Source organism: Stegostoma tigrinum, chromosome 1, assembly GCF_030684315.1.
Source record: "Stegostoma tigrinum isolate sSteTig4 chromosome 1, sSteTig4.hap1, whole genome shotgun sequence".
NCBI classification, from domain to species: domain Eukaryota; kingdom Metazoa; phylum Chordata; class Chondrichthyes; order Orectolobiformes; family Stegostomatidae; genus Stegostoma; species Stegostoma tigrinum.
The window spans coordinates 141426653-141443996 of record NC_081354.1 but is presented as its reverse complement, the minus strand read 5'-3'; the positions used below and the strand labels follow the sequence as shown (position 1 = coordinate 141443996).

At 40.5% G+C, this 17344-nt stretch overlaps 1 protein-coding gene across 1 annotated transcript in view; it reads right to left on the bottom strand.

Annotated features, from left to right (window-relative positions):
• Window positions 1–391: 391 nt before the first annotated feature.
• The window catches only part of dcaf12 (DDB1 and CUL4 associated factor 12), an 84068-nt gene continuing 67115 nt past the window's right edge, over window positions 392–17344 (bottom strand). The window contains exon 9 of the mRNA XM_048534345.2: window positions 392–6317. Within this exon, the coding sequence (XP_048390302.1) occupies window positions 6159–6317 (159 nt within the window). The 3' untranslated portion in view covers window positions 392–6158. The remainder of the gene's footprint in view (window positions 6318–17344) is intronic.

Sequence of the window (17344 nt, the reverse complement as noted above, 5' to 3'; positions counted from 1 at the left end):
TGTATCAACGTGGATTTCACAAGCTTCAAAATCTCTCCTCCACCCGCCCCCCACCCCCACCACTGCATCCCAAAACCAGCCCAGCTCATCCCCGCCTGCCTAACCAGTTCTTTCTCTCACCTATCCCTTCCTCCCACCTCAAGCCGCACCTCCATTTCCTACCTACTAACCTCATCCCGCCCCCTTGACCTGTCCGTCCTCCCCAGACTGACCTATCCCCTCCCTACCTCCCCACCTATACTCTCCTCTCTCCATCTATCTTCGGTCCACCTCCCCCATCTCTCTATTTATTTCAGAACCCTCTCCCCATCCCCTTTTCTGATAAAGGGTCTAGTCCCAAAACGTCAGCTTTTGTGCTCCTAAGTTGCTGCTTGGCATGCTGTGTTCATCCAGCTCCACATTTCGTTATATCTTGTTTATAAATGAAGTAGATTTTACAAATAAATAATGGTTTTACTGCTTGATGCTAAAGGCACATGGAGTCAATGTGTACTTTATCCAGTGGAAGTCTGGATCAATTGGTGGGACAGCTTACCCTAAACTTTCAATTTAAAATCAATGAAAAAGTACTCAAATTTAATTATTTAAAAGATAGTCTCAAGAATAAAGCTAATGAACAGATCTTTACAAAAATAATCATCCAGTTACTTCAGTCCTTTCATATTTAAAAATATAAAGTTGTTTGTTTCATCCAAAAAATACAAAATATGCAAATACAAACATAAGCAGAATGCATCAGAGCATTATTAAAAGTTAAAGCATCTGGATTTTTTTGTTTCAGAAATTAATTTACACTTAGAATGGTTCTATGAAGCCAATTTCTTTTCAATTCTTAATGCAAGCTCAATTCTGTTAGCTATTATTTGTGATGATGATATTATACCAGCAGGGCCAAACTGACCAAGTAACACCAACATTCAAAAGTGATTCAGTTGTATTAAAAATTATTACAACACAGAATACGTTTGGCCCAGTGTCCATGTTTCTGCAAAAGCATTACAGGTAGTCACACACCTGTACCCTGCAAATTCTCTCTTCAGGTGCCTGTCCAATTATTTCTTGTATAAGTCAGAACTGAAACTGCATCAGTGACACCCTAAGAAGTGCATTCTACATCCTAACTACCGAACAACTTGCTGGTTCAAAAGCCTTTTCCTCATTGTTGTTGTTTCTTTTGGCAATCACCTAAGATCTGTCTTCTGAATCTCTAAAACTTTTCCATTGGTAGAAGTAATCTCCATTTACTTGATCTAGATCTCTTAAGATCTTGAATACCTCAAATAACTCTACTCTCGACCTTCTCCAATGAGAACAATCTCAGCTTCTCCAATTTGTCCACAATACAGGAACCATTCTCTTAAAGCTTTTCTATATCCTAAGACATTCATATCCTTCCTAAAGAGAGGTTCCCAAATTGGACATACTACACTAGTTAATTACAGTTAACTCCAGGTATGTACACGTGGTTCAGTTTTATCAGAGAGAATTTGTCACTGAGCACACACTGCAATCATAACTCTCTCTCTTTGGCATTTTGCCTGCATAGGTTGTTTTTTAAAAATGCTCAATTTTAACTTGTTTCTTTGTTCAAAATTACAAATGAGCATGAACTATTTTAATGAAATACCTGAATTACATTCTACATAGTGCTGCTGTGAAACACATTTTTGAACAGACTAATGTTGACCACACATAGCATACTATATTCACTGTACGGTCCCCAACTTTGCATTTGATTACAAATATTAAATTGCATTACTGACAATTGGATGCTCTTATTCGAAGATGTTTAAAAAGTCCTCAAAACAAAAAACTTGGTCAAAAAATTCCCCAGATTATTTCTGGAGCACAGTAAAAATGCTGTTTCATTTGAAAACTGAATTACTCAAAGTGATCTCCTTTTGGACTACATTTTTACTTGTCAGGAAATCTAATTTCAAAACACTGGAAAGATGAAAGGAAAGACTCAGGAAACTGTGTTGTAATAACAGAATGGATGCGTAGAATTGGCTTGTTCTAAGTGAGTGAAGATAATTTTAAAATAATCCAGCAGCTCAAAACCAGCAGCATCTTCCGATACTTTTCTCAACTAACTTAAAAATACTTATCTTTTAAATAAACAACATGTTTTTCATAAACGTTCCAATGAAGGGTCACAGATCCGAAACACATTTTATTTCGTTCTTCACAGCTGCTGCCAGGCCATAGTATTTCCTGCCTTTTGTTTCGTAGATTTCCAGCATCAGCAATATTCCCCTTTGGCATTCTTTTCATTCTGTACTTATTTTCTCAAACATTGACTATATATCCAGTTTTCAATTCATAAGTGTTGAATTATCCTTCCAACTTAAAATGAACTAAACTCGCTTATCATTAGTACAGGGCTTTCAGTCATAGAGCCAAGCCACTGGTTCATTGTACATAGAATATATATACTTCAGTGTGAAAACTATAACTCAAAAGGGTTCAAAAGATGTACATTGAAATGCCAATCTAATGACTTGATATATTTTAACAATCTTCACACACCATGCTATTTCTTAATTTTAACAACTTTACTGTTTGTAAATTTTGTTTGTAATAGAGACAATGAATTTGCTGCTTGGAGCAAGTGCATGACTCTCATGAAGGTAGCCAAATGACATTAGTTCCCAGTGTATTGAAATATTGGACTAGAGATCATGTACAGAAGAAAAATACTGCAGATAGTGAAAGTCAAAAAAGAACACAGAAGCTGTTGGAAATATTTAGGTCAGGCAGCATCTATGAAGAGAGAAGCAAAATTAATATTTCAGATTAATGACTACTGGTCAGAATGAAAAAAATTAGAAAGCTGGGCATGTGCAGAACTCAAAAGGGCGGTGGAAGAAAAGAACAGTAGGGAAGGTCTAACTTTTTGGAGAGCACTTGCATGGAAAAAGCGGGTGGTAAGAGGACAACGAAGCAACACAAATGGTCCGAGAGAAGTAATAAATGGGGGAGAAACCATTATCAGCACCTACTTTTCAAAACAGGTGGGAGCAATTGTCATAATCAGATATTGTTGAATTCTGTGTTGTCTTTTGAAGTTTCTAAGATGCCTAATTGAAAGATTAACTGCTGTCTCTTTAGTTTCTGTTAAATTTAATTGAAATAAGATACAAATACAAAGACAGACAGACAAAAAAAAGCAAGTGGGCTAAAAAAATTAAATGGCTAAAGAGGTATGTTTATAATCTGTATGGAGGTGTTCAGCAAAACAATCTTAAACGTCCCAGTTTTGAAAAAGTACTTGGTGAACAGCAAATTACGAATACTGAATTTAAAGAAATGCAAGTAAATCAGTTCACTCAGAAGTAGCATTACGGCGAAGAGTGAAAAAGTATGTGGTGCAAAGAATGTTAGTGCACTTTCCACAGTTACACAGGAGGGCGGCTTAAGATGATGAGCAGGTTTTGGGGTTACTCAAGAGTGGACCAGGTTATTGCAGAGGCACTCATTTTTTCAGGATGCTTTCAGGAAAGGAAAACGTGGTTATGGATCTAGCAGAGATTTCAAAAGGATGATCCACTGAATATGGAAGCTGGGGAAGTGAATGGTGGTAATAAAGGAAGCCTGATTGGTGATTTTGAAAAAGTAGCAAGGACAAAATGGAAAAGGATAAAGACAGTTGAGGGGTCTGCCAGCTATTGTGGCAGGAATAAAAAACCCTACTGGAAGCATCAATGCAGTAATATCAACAGAATAGATATGACTGAGCTGATAAATCCAGGAAAACAGGACAGCGTCCTTAAATGATGCAAGGTCAGAAGAAAGGTCATTGAGGTAGCTGTGGGAGTCAGTGGTCTTATTGTAGATATTAGTAGAAAGTCAATCAATATAAATGGTTGACACCTGTTGTTTGGCAAAAGGTGCAGAGGCCCAACCTCAACACTGACAAATCCATCTAATCACAATTGGTTGACAATCTCACCAGCGAACATTAAGTCATTGATTCCCAATCATTTATATCAGCCGCTTTAGAGTTATTTCCCCAACACACACCACCTGGTCGTCTCATTCTTTCAGATTGCTCTCTGCCAACTTTTTTTTTCCAAATGCAAACTGTATCTTTGCTATACTGAACATCTTTATTTAGCACACATGCTTGATCCAGAGTTTCTAGTTTGCTTGCCATTTCAGTTCTCCATCAAATTCTAAGCTTGACCATCTTATGGTTCCAATGGAACTCCACAAGCTTGAGGAACAGCAATGCCTCTTCAGGCAAGACATAGTAAGAACTGCCGATGCTGGAGTCAGAGATAACATACTGTGGAGCTGGAGGAGCACAGCAGGTTAGGCAGCATCAGGTGAGCAGGAAAGTTGACGTTTCGGGTCAGGGCCCTTCAGTAATAGGGGAGGGGTAAGGGAGCTCAGAAATAAATAGAGAAGTGAGGCTGGGGAAAGTAGGTGGGATGGTGACAGGTCAGTGCAGGTAGGGAGTGGTGGGGATTGGTCAGTGAGATGGGTGGAGCAGATAAGTGAGAGAGAAGATGGACAGGTTATGTCAGTCAAGGAGGCGGGGATCAGAGGGAGAGTTGGTCATGATCACTGGACCCAAATTGTCAACTGATTTCTCTCCACAAATGCTGCCAATGCCAGACCTACTGAGGTTTTCCAGCAATTTATGTTTATGTTTCAGAAATCCAGCACCTGCAGATATGTTAGCTTTTTATTTAGTAGATTACAGCTTTCCGAACTCAATATTAAGTTCAACAATTTCTGATCACAACCACTACTCCCATTTATTCAGGCAGCAGGTATTTGTAATGGTTTTGCTGTTGCAATTTCCAATTATCCAATTTGCCATTATTGTCCCCTACAACTTCCACACTCATTCCTTTTGTCATTTAATCATCCCACCTTCCATGATATCACATACATACCTTCATTTATGTTATTTGCTCCTTCACATGTGCTTGTTTGAATCCTTTAATCTCTAATTTGACCAGTACTGATGAAATGTTATCACCCTGAAACACCAATTCTTTCTTTCCACATATACTATCTGACCTCAATATATCCTGCATTTTATATTTGTTTTAGAAATTTTGGACTAAACAATAGTACTGAACAATTTTCCACCTAGTTTGACAACAGCATCAAGTCTCAAATATTAACCAAACATTAAATGCACCTTAAAACGAGCCAAATCATGAATTTTGCAACCTAATCTGTAAAATTCTTCTCTTACCAAGATATTTTCAATTATACCATTTCAACAAAAGCAAAAAAAATTCCAATCAGGACCGCACCTGAATCTGGCAGAGGTTATTTTAATAAGGGAACCAAATGCAAGCAAATGTTTCTGTGCAAACACTAAACTATATCATAGCAGATTTTGTACAAAGTAAAGTGGTCCCTTCAAACTAACTCGTTAAAAAGAGCAATTATTAACTGGCAATATAAACTGGAATAGCCACACCCAATAATAATTATTTTGGAAAGACTGTTCTCTCTAAGTCCTTTGTCATTCAAAAACTTGCTTGTTCCAAGCAACACTAAGTAACTAAGCATATATCCATTTAAAGCACAGAAAATAATTCCATCATAAACCTTCATTTAACATCTTGATGTCATAATTTAAAAATGTACAATTTTCATTCATACAGCTTTATTAATAATTTATGAATTTCTTTGGGCATCATTGGGCCTATAATTCAAAACATTCAACATATTGTTACAAGTAGAATTACAAGTCCATTAGAAACATGGACTAAAAACATTAACATATTTCAATATATGTGAAAGTATCGCATCACTCCCGCACAAAATCAGTTAAGTGTTTTTTCTATTTAATTGACACAAAGTACCTTTACACACAATACACCCCTCCAAACTTTCACAGAAAATCTGGTAGTGGTCACGCAATTATTCAAGGAACCTATCTCACTATCAGTAGTGAACCAGTTTTAATCTACATATATTTTCAGAAAGAAACTCATGTCAAGGTGGAAGTGGAAACAATCTGAGAAGTACTGACGTAAATTAAAAGAAATAAAAGACAGTCATATAATTGAAAGAAAAAATATTGTGTATTTCACACAATATTAAAACACTGGAAGGATGACTGCGATGTGAAAACTCAAGAAGAGATAAAATGCAACAGATCTGCAAATACAGTACATGACGAGGAATCATTAGCTCCATAGGCCTGCATAATTTCCATGAAGACCTGAAGGCAGCGGGCCCCCTGCAACAAACAGCTTTGTTCCAGAGGAGTCATAACAATGTGTATAGACTGCATTCGGGAAGTGGTCGATGTCCGAAAAGTAATTCCTCCATGTTTCATCGTGATTCTGTGAGTACATAAACACAAGAATCAAATTAAAAGTGCAATAAAATATTCATCGATTATCTAAAAACTAAAATCAATGGAAACTAATTAAGAGCAACAATGCAGTTCCAAGGAACATACTAAAATAGACAAGGAGAAATGTTCTATCAGTGTACCAAGGATGAAGTAAATAATCTCTGAATCATATAGTGCACAAAATTCCTAAATTCACAGTATCTGGTCTGTGCTCAGCCTGTGAAGAGGTAATGGCTAAAACATTTTTCATTTTGAGGAAGCAAGAATATTCAGGGTTCTCCTGATGGTTGTATGCTGTCTTCAAGGTTTATGTACACATTGGAACAGGAGACAATGAGTGTTAGGTGTGAAGGCCTTCACAATCAACTGCCAAGGTAAATTTAGTGAGGTCATGAAACAATTAACAGATAAAGGAGCTATCCCTTGCAATGGAAAGAACAGTATGGACAAAAATGTTAACACAAGCATTTAATAAATTATTCTTCTATGTAGGAGATCCAATATATTGTGCCCAGAAATCCTATTAACTTCTTATACATTCTTGAACTATCAGTTAAATTGCTAAATGATCAAAGATACCTTCAACATGCTGACAGAGCAATTCAAAGTGGCAGAACAGACATTTGAAAACATTGCACTATATAGAAATCAACCTAAAGTCTCTTGTTTGGTCCTACAACCAGCGCATAGAACATAGATGAAATGCACATTACAAATACTAATATGTCAAAGTTTAAAATACTGTAATGGACAGTGAAGAAGGTTACCTCAGAATACATAAGGATCTTGATCAGATTGGGCAACGGGCTGAAGAGGAGTTCAAATTTAGATAAATGTGATGTGCTGCATTTTGGAAAGGCAAATCAGGGCAGGACTTTTACATGCAGTACACATTGGTAGTGGGCAGAAAATATTCAACATGGAGCTCAGTTAACGAGAGTTGTACCACAAAGATCTGTTCTGGGTCCCCCTGTATTTGTGAGTTTTGTAAATGATTTGGATGAAGGAGTGTAAGGGTCGATTAGTAAGTTCGCGGACAATACGAAGGTGGGTCAGGTTGTGGACAGTGTGGAGGGTTGTTCTAGATTACAAAGGAACATTGATAGGATGCAGAGCTGGGCTGAGAAGTGGCAGATGGAGTTTAACCCTGAAAAGTGAGAGGTGAATCATTTTGGAAGGACAAACTTGAAAGCAGAATACAGGGTTAATGGAAAGAATCTTGGCAGTGTGGAGGAGCAGAGGGATCTTGGAGTTCATGTTCACAATTCTCTGAAAGTTTCCACCCAGGTGGATAGAGTGGTTAAGAAGGCATATGGTGTGTTAGCTTTCATTAATAGAGGGACTGAGTTCAAGAGCCATGAAGATATGCTCCAGCTATACAAAAGCCTGGTTTGGCCACATCTGGAGTATTGTGTCCATTACAGGAAGGATGTGGAAGTGTTGCAAAAGGTGCAGAGGAGATTTACCAGGATGTTGCCAGGAATGGAGAGACGGCCTCATAAGGAAAGGTTGAGAGAGCTAGTGCTTTGCTCTTTAGAATGACAAAGGATGAGAGTTGGCTTGATAGAGTTGTACAAAATGATCAGAGGTATAGATAGAGTGGGCAGCCAGAGACTTTTTCTAAGGGTGGAAGTAGCTATTACGAGGGGGCATAGTTTTAAAGTGAGTGGAGGTAAGTATAGGGGAGCTGTCAGAGGTAGGTTTTTTAACTCAGAGTGGTGTGTGTGTGTGTGTGTGTGTGGGGGGGGGGGGGGGGGCGCGCGAATGCATTGCTAGAGACTGTAATGAAGTCGGCCTCAGGAGGGACATTTAAGTGGCTATTAGATAGGCATATGGATGTTAGTAATAAGGTAGGGGTAGAGGTTAGATAGACCTTAGGTTGAGGAGAAAGTTTCGGCACAACATCGTGGGCTGAAGGGCCTGTACTGTGCTGTACAGTTCTTTGTTCTATGAATGAATTTAAAAACTATGTTCTATGTAATGGTAAGATCCAGGGGAGTGTTGCTGAACAAAGAGACCTTGGAGCGCACATTCATAGTTCCTTGCAAGTGGAATTGCAGGTAGATAGGATGGTGAAGTCAGCGTTTAGTATGCCTGCCTTTATTGGACAGTGCACTGAGTACAGGAGTTGGGAGGTCATGTTGCAGCTGTATAGGACATTGGTTAGGCGACTTTTGCAATACTGTGTGCAATTCTGTTCTCCCTGCCAAAGATGCTTGTTGAGAAATTTGAAAGGGCTCAGAAAAGATTTATCAGGATGTTTCCAGTGTTAGAGGGTTTCAGCTATAGTCAAAGGCTGAATAGGCTGGAGCTATTTTTCATGGAGCACCGGAGACTGAGGAGTTACCTTATAAAGGTTTACAAAATCATGAGGTACATGGACAGGGTAAATCAACAAAGTCTTTTCACCGGGGTGGAGGGAGTCCAAAATTAGAGGGCATAGGTTTAAGCTGAGAGGGGAAAGATTTAGAAGGGACCTAAGGGGCAACTTTTTCTCACAGAGGGTGATGCATAAATGGAATGGGCTGCCAGAGACAGGGGTGGAGGCTGATACAATTACAAAACTTAAAAGGCCTCTGGATGAGTAGATGAATAGGAAAGGTTTAGAGGAATATGGGCCAAATGCTAGCAAATGGGGCTACACTTATTTAGGATATCTGTTTGGCATGGATAATTTGGACCAAAGGGTCTGTTTTTGTGCTGTCCATCTCTACAGGTTAAAACTGCACTTCAGAATAGATCCTCTCAGTAGATTTATTTAATTTAATAATATTTTGTAATTTTGCTCCTCCAAATGATTAGGTAACATAGGGGTTCCCAAACTGTTCTGCTGGGACCTTACTTCATTGCAAATTGTGACAGCGGAAGTGGATACAGTCTGGTAAGTCTTAGGTTAACCCAAGACATTGAAATTATGTCCTCTTCAAAACGAGGATCTATCAATAATGGATTTAAAACTTGGAGTCACAGAGTCATGCAGCACGGAAATATACCCGTCGGTATAATGCCTTCAATTAGACTTATGCTAACTTTAGAAGTTAAGTGGACACCCATCAGCAAATGATCAAGCATTTTCATATCCAGGATGATCATTTAGCAGAACGTTATCTTTTGTACAAATCCTGCTGTACAGCTATTTATGATCTAAAAATTACTGAACAAACCTAAGACTCAAATATTTCATTGCAAGTAAACCAACATAAATTGTAAACAGCGCACAAAAGTCGCAGCATAGTTAAAGATGTTTTGCCCAGACAAAATCTATGTCCTCCTTAAATTTACTCAATGTCCCTGCATTCCACCAAAATCTAAGGTAGTGAATTCCACAGATGTATGACCCTTCAAGAAAAATAATTTCTCCTTAACTGTTTTAAATTTGCTTCCTTTATCCGAAAACAAATACCTTTCATTCTGAGAGATAGTAAGAACGGCCGATGTTGGAGTCAGAGATAACCGTGTGGAGCTCTGAAACATCAATTTACCTGCTCCTCTGATGCTGCCTGGCCTGCTGTGTTCCTACAGCTCCATATTTTTACCTTTCATTCTAAGTTGTCTAAAGAAATATCTTCTCTGCATCTACTCTGTCAATCCCTTTTAGCATCTTATATATGCCTCGATTAGATCCTCCTTGCACTCTTCAAAGCTCCAAACAATAGAGGCTAAATTGCTCATGTTTTCTTCAGAAGAAAAACTCATCCCTGGAATCATTCTAAGAAATCTCCTCTAAACCACCTCCAATCCAACCACATCCCCCTTCAAATGAGGGGACCAAAATTTTGTAAACTACTCCAGGTGCGGTCACACTAAGGCTTGTCCAGTTGCAGCAACACTTTCCTACAGTTATACTCTATTCTCTTAGCAATAAATGTCAAAATTCCATTTGCCTTCCTGATTACCCACTGCACCTGCATACTAGTTTTCTACAATTCATGCAAGAGGACACCTAGATCCGTGTGCACCAAAAGACACTGAGGTTTCTCTCCATTTAGATAATAAGTTGCCCTTACATTCCTCCAAAATAGATATGCTCCACATTAAACTTCATCTGCCAACTGCTGGCCCATTTATCTAACCCATCCATGTCCATTTGTAAATTTCATATTTTTTCATTATAACTTACCCCGTGCTCGATTTTAGTGCCATCTGTAAACTTGGCTTCAATCCCCACATCCAAGCTGTAAATACTGGGGGCCCGAAGACCGAACCCTATGGCACCCCACTAGTTATGTCTTGCCAACCAGTAAAAGACCCTGTTATCCTGACTCTGCTTTCTGTTGGTTACCCAATCCTCTTTCCAAGCTAATAAATTACCCCATGTCATATGATCTTATCTTGTCTATCAATCTTTTACATGGCATCTCATCAAATGCCTTCCTCAACTCCAGATATGCTACATCTGTCGGATGCCATTATCTGCATTGCTTGTTACATCTTCAAAGAACTCTAGAAAATTAGTTAGACATGATTTACCATTCATAAAACATGCTCACTCTGATGGCTTGGATTTTGACTTTCCAAGTGTCCTGTTATTACTGTACTTCCTTAATAATAGATTCTAACAATTTCCCATTGATACATATTAAACTGATCTATAGTTTCCTACTTTCTGCATCACTTTTTAATTAAGGGTGTTATATTGGCATTTTCTAATCCACCAGAATCTTTCCTGCATCCAGGAAACTTTGGAATAGTATTTCAAATGGACCTATTATCTCTACTGCCACTTTCTTTCAGTTCCTATGATGTAAGCTGTCAGGGCTCAGAGACTTGTCTGCCTTCAATCCCAATACTTTGCTCAGTACTTTTTCCCCTCATGATGATGATTCTTCTAAGTTGCTCATTTTCCGTAACTACTGCATTAGCATCATCCCAAGAGTAAACGGTACTGTCTTCCACCACGAAAACTGAAACAAAGTATTGATTAGATGACTGTCTTTTCTCTTTCCCCATTATTAACGCCCCAAGGGACCAATATTCACTTTAACTATTTTCTTCTATTTTATATACTTTTAGAAGCTTTTGCTCTGTTTTTATATTTTGCACTAGTTTTCTTTCAGAAATTACCTTTGCTCTTTTTATTACAATTTTAGTAACCCTTTGCTGATATTTAAAAATTTGCCAATCTTCCAGCATGCCACCGCCTCGCAATGTGATGTGCCTTTGTTTTTGTCTTTATGTTATCTTTAACATCCTTGTTTAGCCGTTGATATTTTTCCACTTCTTAATCTTTCTTTCTTTTTAAGAATGTAATGTAGTTGAGAGCAATTGAGAATCTCCTTAATTATCTGCTACCGGTCATCAACTGTCCTATCTTTTAGTTTTCCTGCCCATTCTGCCAGGGCCAAATCTGTCCTCTATACTTTCATCTAACTCTGGAACACAAGTGTGAAACTCAAGTTTCTAGCCCTCCAACTGAATTCGAAACTACATCACTTTTCCCTAGAGGACCCTTTACTATGAGATCGTTCATTAATCCCATTTCATTACACAATACCAAATCCAGAATAGCCCATTCTCTGATTGGGTGCACAGAATATTGCTCCAAGAAACAAACACTAATGCAGTCAAAAAACTCTCCCTCCAAGCTATCTTTGTTGATTCAGCCAGCCTATACGCATATTAAAATCACCAACAAATATTGCTGCTAGTTTCTTACAAGCCCCCACTATTTCCTGGTTTATGTAGTGCCCCTCTGCAGGAGACCATTTTGGGAACATATAATGACTCCAATCAGGAACTTCTTTCCCTTGCTGTATATTTCTATCCAGATTATTTCTCCATTTTGATTTCCAGTCCTGATATCATTACTCACTTGCACCACTGATCTCTTCTTTTACTGAGAGAGCTAACTTTTCCTTATTGCCTATCCATCCAAAACAGATTGTCCTTGCATATTCAATTTGTAAGTACCAAGTAAACTTTTAAGAAACTACTATACAGCAAGTGTCACATTTGAATGCAAACAGAAGATGGCAACTGAACTGTCCGAGAAATCAATAGAAGACACCGGAATTAATTTACTTGTACGCAAGGTATAATACTGGCTTCATATATGAGTATACTTGCATCAATCTCTCAACTTGGGTCTGTTATGGCTACACTAGGGTTATTTAAATAGGGCACCTGTGTTAATCAGGAACAAAAACAAAGTTGCTGGAAAAGCTCAACAAGTCTGGCAGCATCTGTGGAGGGGAAAAGAGAGTTAACGTTTCGGGTCCGGTGACCCTTCCTCAGAACTGAGGAAGGGTCACCGGACCCAAAACGTTAACTCTGTTTTCTCCTCCACAGATGCTGCCAGACTTGCTGAGCTTTTCCAGCAACTTTGTTTTTGTTCCTGATTGACAGCATTCGCAGTTCTTTTGGTTTTTACCAGTGTTAATCAATTGTGGTATTAGTCATTAGCCATGAGTCAAGAGTACTGTGAACAATTTTCAGCTCAAGTACAAAAAGCCAACTTGAAAGTACAGTGTAGAGTCAAATAACTAGAGTGCCGATGCAGTAGAGATGATGGGAAATTAACGTTCCAGAATGCCTTGCTATGTTGGGACGATTTCCACAAGAAAAGACCAAGAACAATTTTAATAGTCTTTTTAAAGTTTAAGAAGGAATTTGAATGAATGAGGAAAGACAACAGTTAAGGAGGCAATGCTACTTGGAGAGGGGCGGGGTGGATTTTACTTTGAGGAGGTGGGGAGAGAGGGAAGTGGAGGCAGAGACATTGGGGAGAGATGCGGATCGGGAGGGAAGGAAATAATGGGGGTGGGGGGGGAGAGATTGTCAATACAGTGGAAAGGAAGGGAGTTGAGATGTTTCTCTGTGTGGAAGGTTTTTGGAGCATGGAATGTTTTGCCACAAGGACTTGTTAAAACTGGGACCACTGCATATTTTAAAGGGGAAACTGGATATAACACACAGGAAGCACACAAGCCTGGGAATCCAAGTGTTTGGTTAGTTACTATATAATGGAGTTAGAAACATCATAATGACTCCATTCTCCCCCGATATTCCAACAAACAAACCAGCTGCTGGCAAAGGGTTAGCAGAACTTTTTCCTTCTTAACCAAAAAGGCATTCAGGATAACTATTAAATCCTGACAGAAGTCCCAGCTGATTTGCTGATAACACAGAACTAAGGCCAAATCTGAGAGTTTTCCATCTCTCTATGGCTCTAGTGACAGGCATCAACTCAAATACTGAATGGTCTCTTATAGTTTGATGTGAAGGCCCTTTTGTTCTGTGATGTAAAGGCACATAACAGTACAGAAGAAAATCCAGAAAGTCACAGAAAGATCAGGCTCATGTCCTATTGGGGTGAACTGGCTAATCTCCATGCTAGAATGTGGGCATATGCGGATGTTCACATTGATAACAATTAGTAATGTCTTCCATTAGTAAATAAGTGGCTGATATTTCATTAAGAGGTGGTGGTTTATTTGAATAAGCACCACAGGACTTGTGGAAATATACCTTGTGAATGCAGAGCACAGAAACAATAACACAACAGGGAATTTCCATGAAAATAAGCTCAGTAGGCTTCAGCTGCCACACACAACAGATACAATTCATTTAGCTATGTTTTTCTACTACTGCTACTGACTGTCACTCAACCAGACATTACATATTGCATACCCGAATGCTATATCATGTGATTCTGCTTCACATTTCAGTCATACTTTGTTCTAAATATTCATTCTTAAGATGTGGGTGTTGCCATCAAATTTCTACACAGTTCTGCACAGGAAATTAGTGAAGGATTTATATCAATTAAGAGATGATAGACAACACAATTTAGCGACTCAAAATATATGGGCTTATTGTTCTTTGAATAAACATTAAATTTTATGTACAAGTAAAATTGTGTCAGAAACAGAACATGAGAAATATGTTAATCATTTGGCCTTATGAACTGAAAATTACATCACTTGAACCATCAAAAAAGTGTGAAAATTTTATAAAAATCCAATCACCTTTTCGATTGGACACCAAGTATGATTTTCAGATGCCAACCTCCAACCCCAACAATCATTAAGCCAATAACCAGTCGTCCCTTCTCACTAAAATCTTTCCTGCGATTAGTAGGATGATAGAAGTGGTGGCCCTGGACATCGTAAAACACACATTGGTGTACTCTAGAACTTCATGGGAAGTGACTGTTGGGCCCCCTTTTGAAACGCTTGCATCATCGATAGGCACAGGTGAGGTGCAGGAAGATTGGAGGATGGCTAATACGGTACCATTATTTAAGAGAGGTGTTCAGGAAATGCCAGGAAACCAAAGACCGGTGAGCCTGACATCAGTGGTGGGCAAGTTGTTGGAGGAGATCCTGAGGGCAGAAAAGGCAGGGACTGATTAGGGATAGTCAACGTGGCTTTGTGCGTGGAAAACTGTGACTCACTTTATTGAGTTTTTTGAAGAAGTAACAAAAACGATTAAGGCGGCAGAGTGGTGGACATGATCTATATGGAGATAACAAGGTGTAGAGGTGAATGAACACAGCAGGCCAAGTAGCATGAGAGGAGGAAAGCTGATGTTTTGAGTCGAGACCCTTCTTCAGAAATGGGGGAGGAGAAGGGAATTCTGAAATAAATAGGGAGACAGGGAGAGGCAGATAGAAGATGGAAAGGAGATAAACAGGTCAAAGAGGCGGGGTTGGAGCCAGTGAAGGTGAATGTAGGTGAGGAGTTAGGAGGGGACAGACAGGTCAAGGAGGTGGAATGAGGTTAGTGGGTAGGAGATAGGAGTGGGGCTTGAGGTGGGAGGAATGGTTAGGGAGGCGGGGACGAACTGGGCTGGTTTTGGGATACAGTAGGGGGAGGGGAGACTTTGAAGCTTGTGAAGTTCACATTGATACCATTGGGCTGCAGGGTTCCCAAGCAAAAATGAGATGCTGTTCCTGCAGCTTTCAGGTTGGCATCATTGTGGCAATGCAGGAGGCCCAGGATGGATATGTCATCTAAGGAGTGGGAGGGGCAGTTGAAGGTGGTTAGTTGTTTGTTGCGAACCAAGCATAAGTGTTCCGCAAAGTGGTCCCGAAGCCTCCACTTGGTTTCCCTGACGTTGAGGAGGCCACAATGGGAACAACTGATACACTATACCACATTAGCAGATGTGCAGGTGAACATCTGTTTGATGTGGAAGGTGTTCTCGGGGCCTGGGATGAGGGTGAGGAGGGAGGTGTAGGGGCAGGTGTAGCACTTCCTCAGGTTGCAGGGCAAAGTGCCAGGGGTGGTGGGGCTCGAGGGGAGGGTGGAGCAGACAAGGGAGTCACAGAGAGAGTGGTCCCAATCCCTCTTCCAAATCTACATTGGCCCTAGCTCCCAACTCGATGTTACATTGATGACTGTATTGGAGCTGCCTCGTGCTCCCACAACGAGCTCGAACAGTTCATCCACTTCACTAACACCTTCCACCCCAACCTTAAGTTTACCTGGACCATCTCTGATACCTCTCTTTCTTTCCTGGACCCCTGTCTCCATCTCTGGCATCCACCTGGAAACTGATATCCATTTCAAGCCTACCAACTCCCACAGCTACCTACAATACACCACTCTCACCCACCTTCCTGCAAAAAGACCATCCCCTGACGCCGATTCCTTCACCTCCACCTTATCTACTCCTGAGATGAGGCATTCCACTCCCGGATATCCCAGATGACCTCATCTTTCAAGGACCGCAACTTCGCCTTCAGAGGTTGAAAATACCCTCAACCGTGTCTCTCGCATTTCCCGCAACTCATCCCTCACACCCCCTACCCGCAATAACAACCAAAGCAGAATCCCCCTCATCCTCACGTACCACACCAACCTCCTCCAAATCCAATGCATCATCCTCCGACACTTCCATCATCTGCAATCTGACCCCACTACCAAAGATATTTTTCCCTCTCCACCCTGATGTGCTTTCTGGAGGGACCACTCTTTCTGTGACTCCCTTGTCCACTCCACACTCCCCTCCAGACCCACCACCCCGGCACTTTTCCCTGCAACTGGAGCAAGTGCAACAGCTGCCCCTACACCTCACCCCCATCCCAGGCCGTAAGAAGACCTTCCACACCAAACAGACGTTCACCTGCACATCTGCTAATGTGGTATACTATATCCACTTTTCCCGTTGTGGCCTCCTCTACGTCAGGGAAACCAAGCGGAGGCTTGGGATCGCTTTGTGGAACACCTACCAATCAACTACACCTCCCAGACACAAACCATTTCAACTCCCCCTCCCACTCCCACTCCTTGGATGACATGTCCATCCTGCACTGCCATGATGATGCCACCAGAAAGCTGCAGGAACAGCATCTCATATTCTGCTTTGGAACTCTGCAGCCCAAGAGTATCAATGTGGACTTCACAAACTTCAAAATCTCCCCTCCCCCTACCTCAGCCCATAACCAGCCCAAATCATCCCTGCCTCCCTCATCATTCCTCCCACCTCAAGCCCCACCCCCATCTCCTACCCACTAACCTCAATTCACCTCCTTGATCTGTCCGTCCTCTCTGGACCAACCTATCCTCTCCCTAACACCCTACCTACATTCACCTTCACTGGCTCGAACCCAGCCTCTTTGACCTGTCTGTTTCCTCTCACCCTATCTTCTCCTTTATCCATCTTCTATCCACTTCCCCATCTCCCTATTTATTTCAGGATCCCCTTCCCCTCCTGCATTTCTGAAGAAGGGTCCCGACACAAAATGTCAAACTTTCCTGCACCTCTGATGCTGCTTGGCCTGGCATATTATTAAGGTGAGAGGGGAAAGATTTAAAAGGGAGCTAAGGGGCAAACCTTTCATGCAGAGGGTGGTGCGTGTATGGAATGAGCTGCCAGAGAAAGTGGTGGAAGCTGGTAAAATTAACTACATTTAAAAGGCATCTGGACGGATATCTGAATAGAAAGGGTTTAGAGGGATATGGACAATTGGGACTGGATCAGCTTAGGCTATCTATCTGGTTGGCATGGGCAAGTTGGACAGAAACATCTGTTTTCATGCTTTACATCACAATGACTCTGGCATGGAGA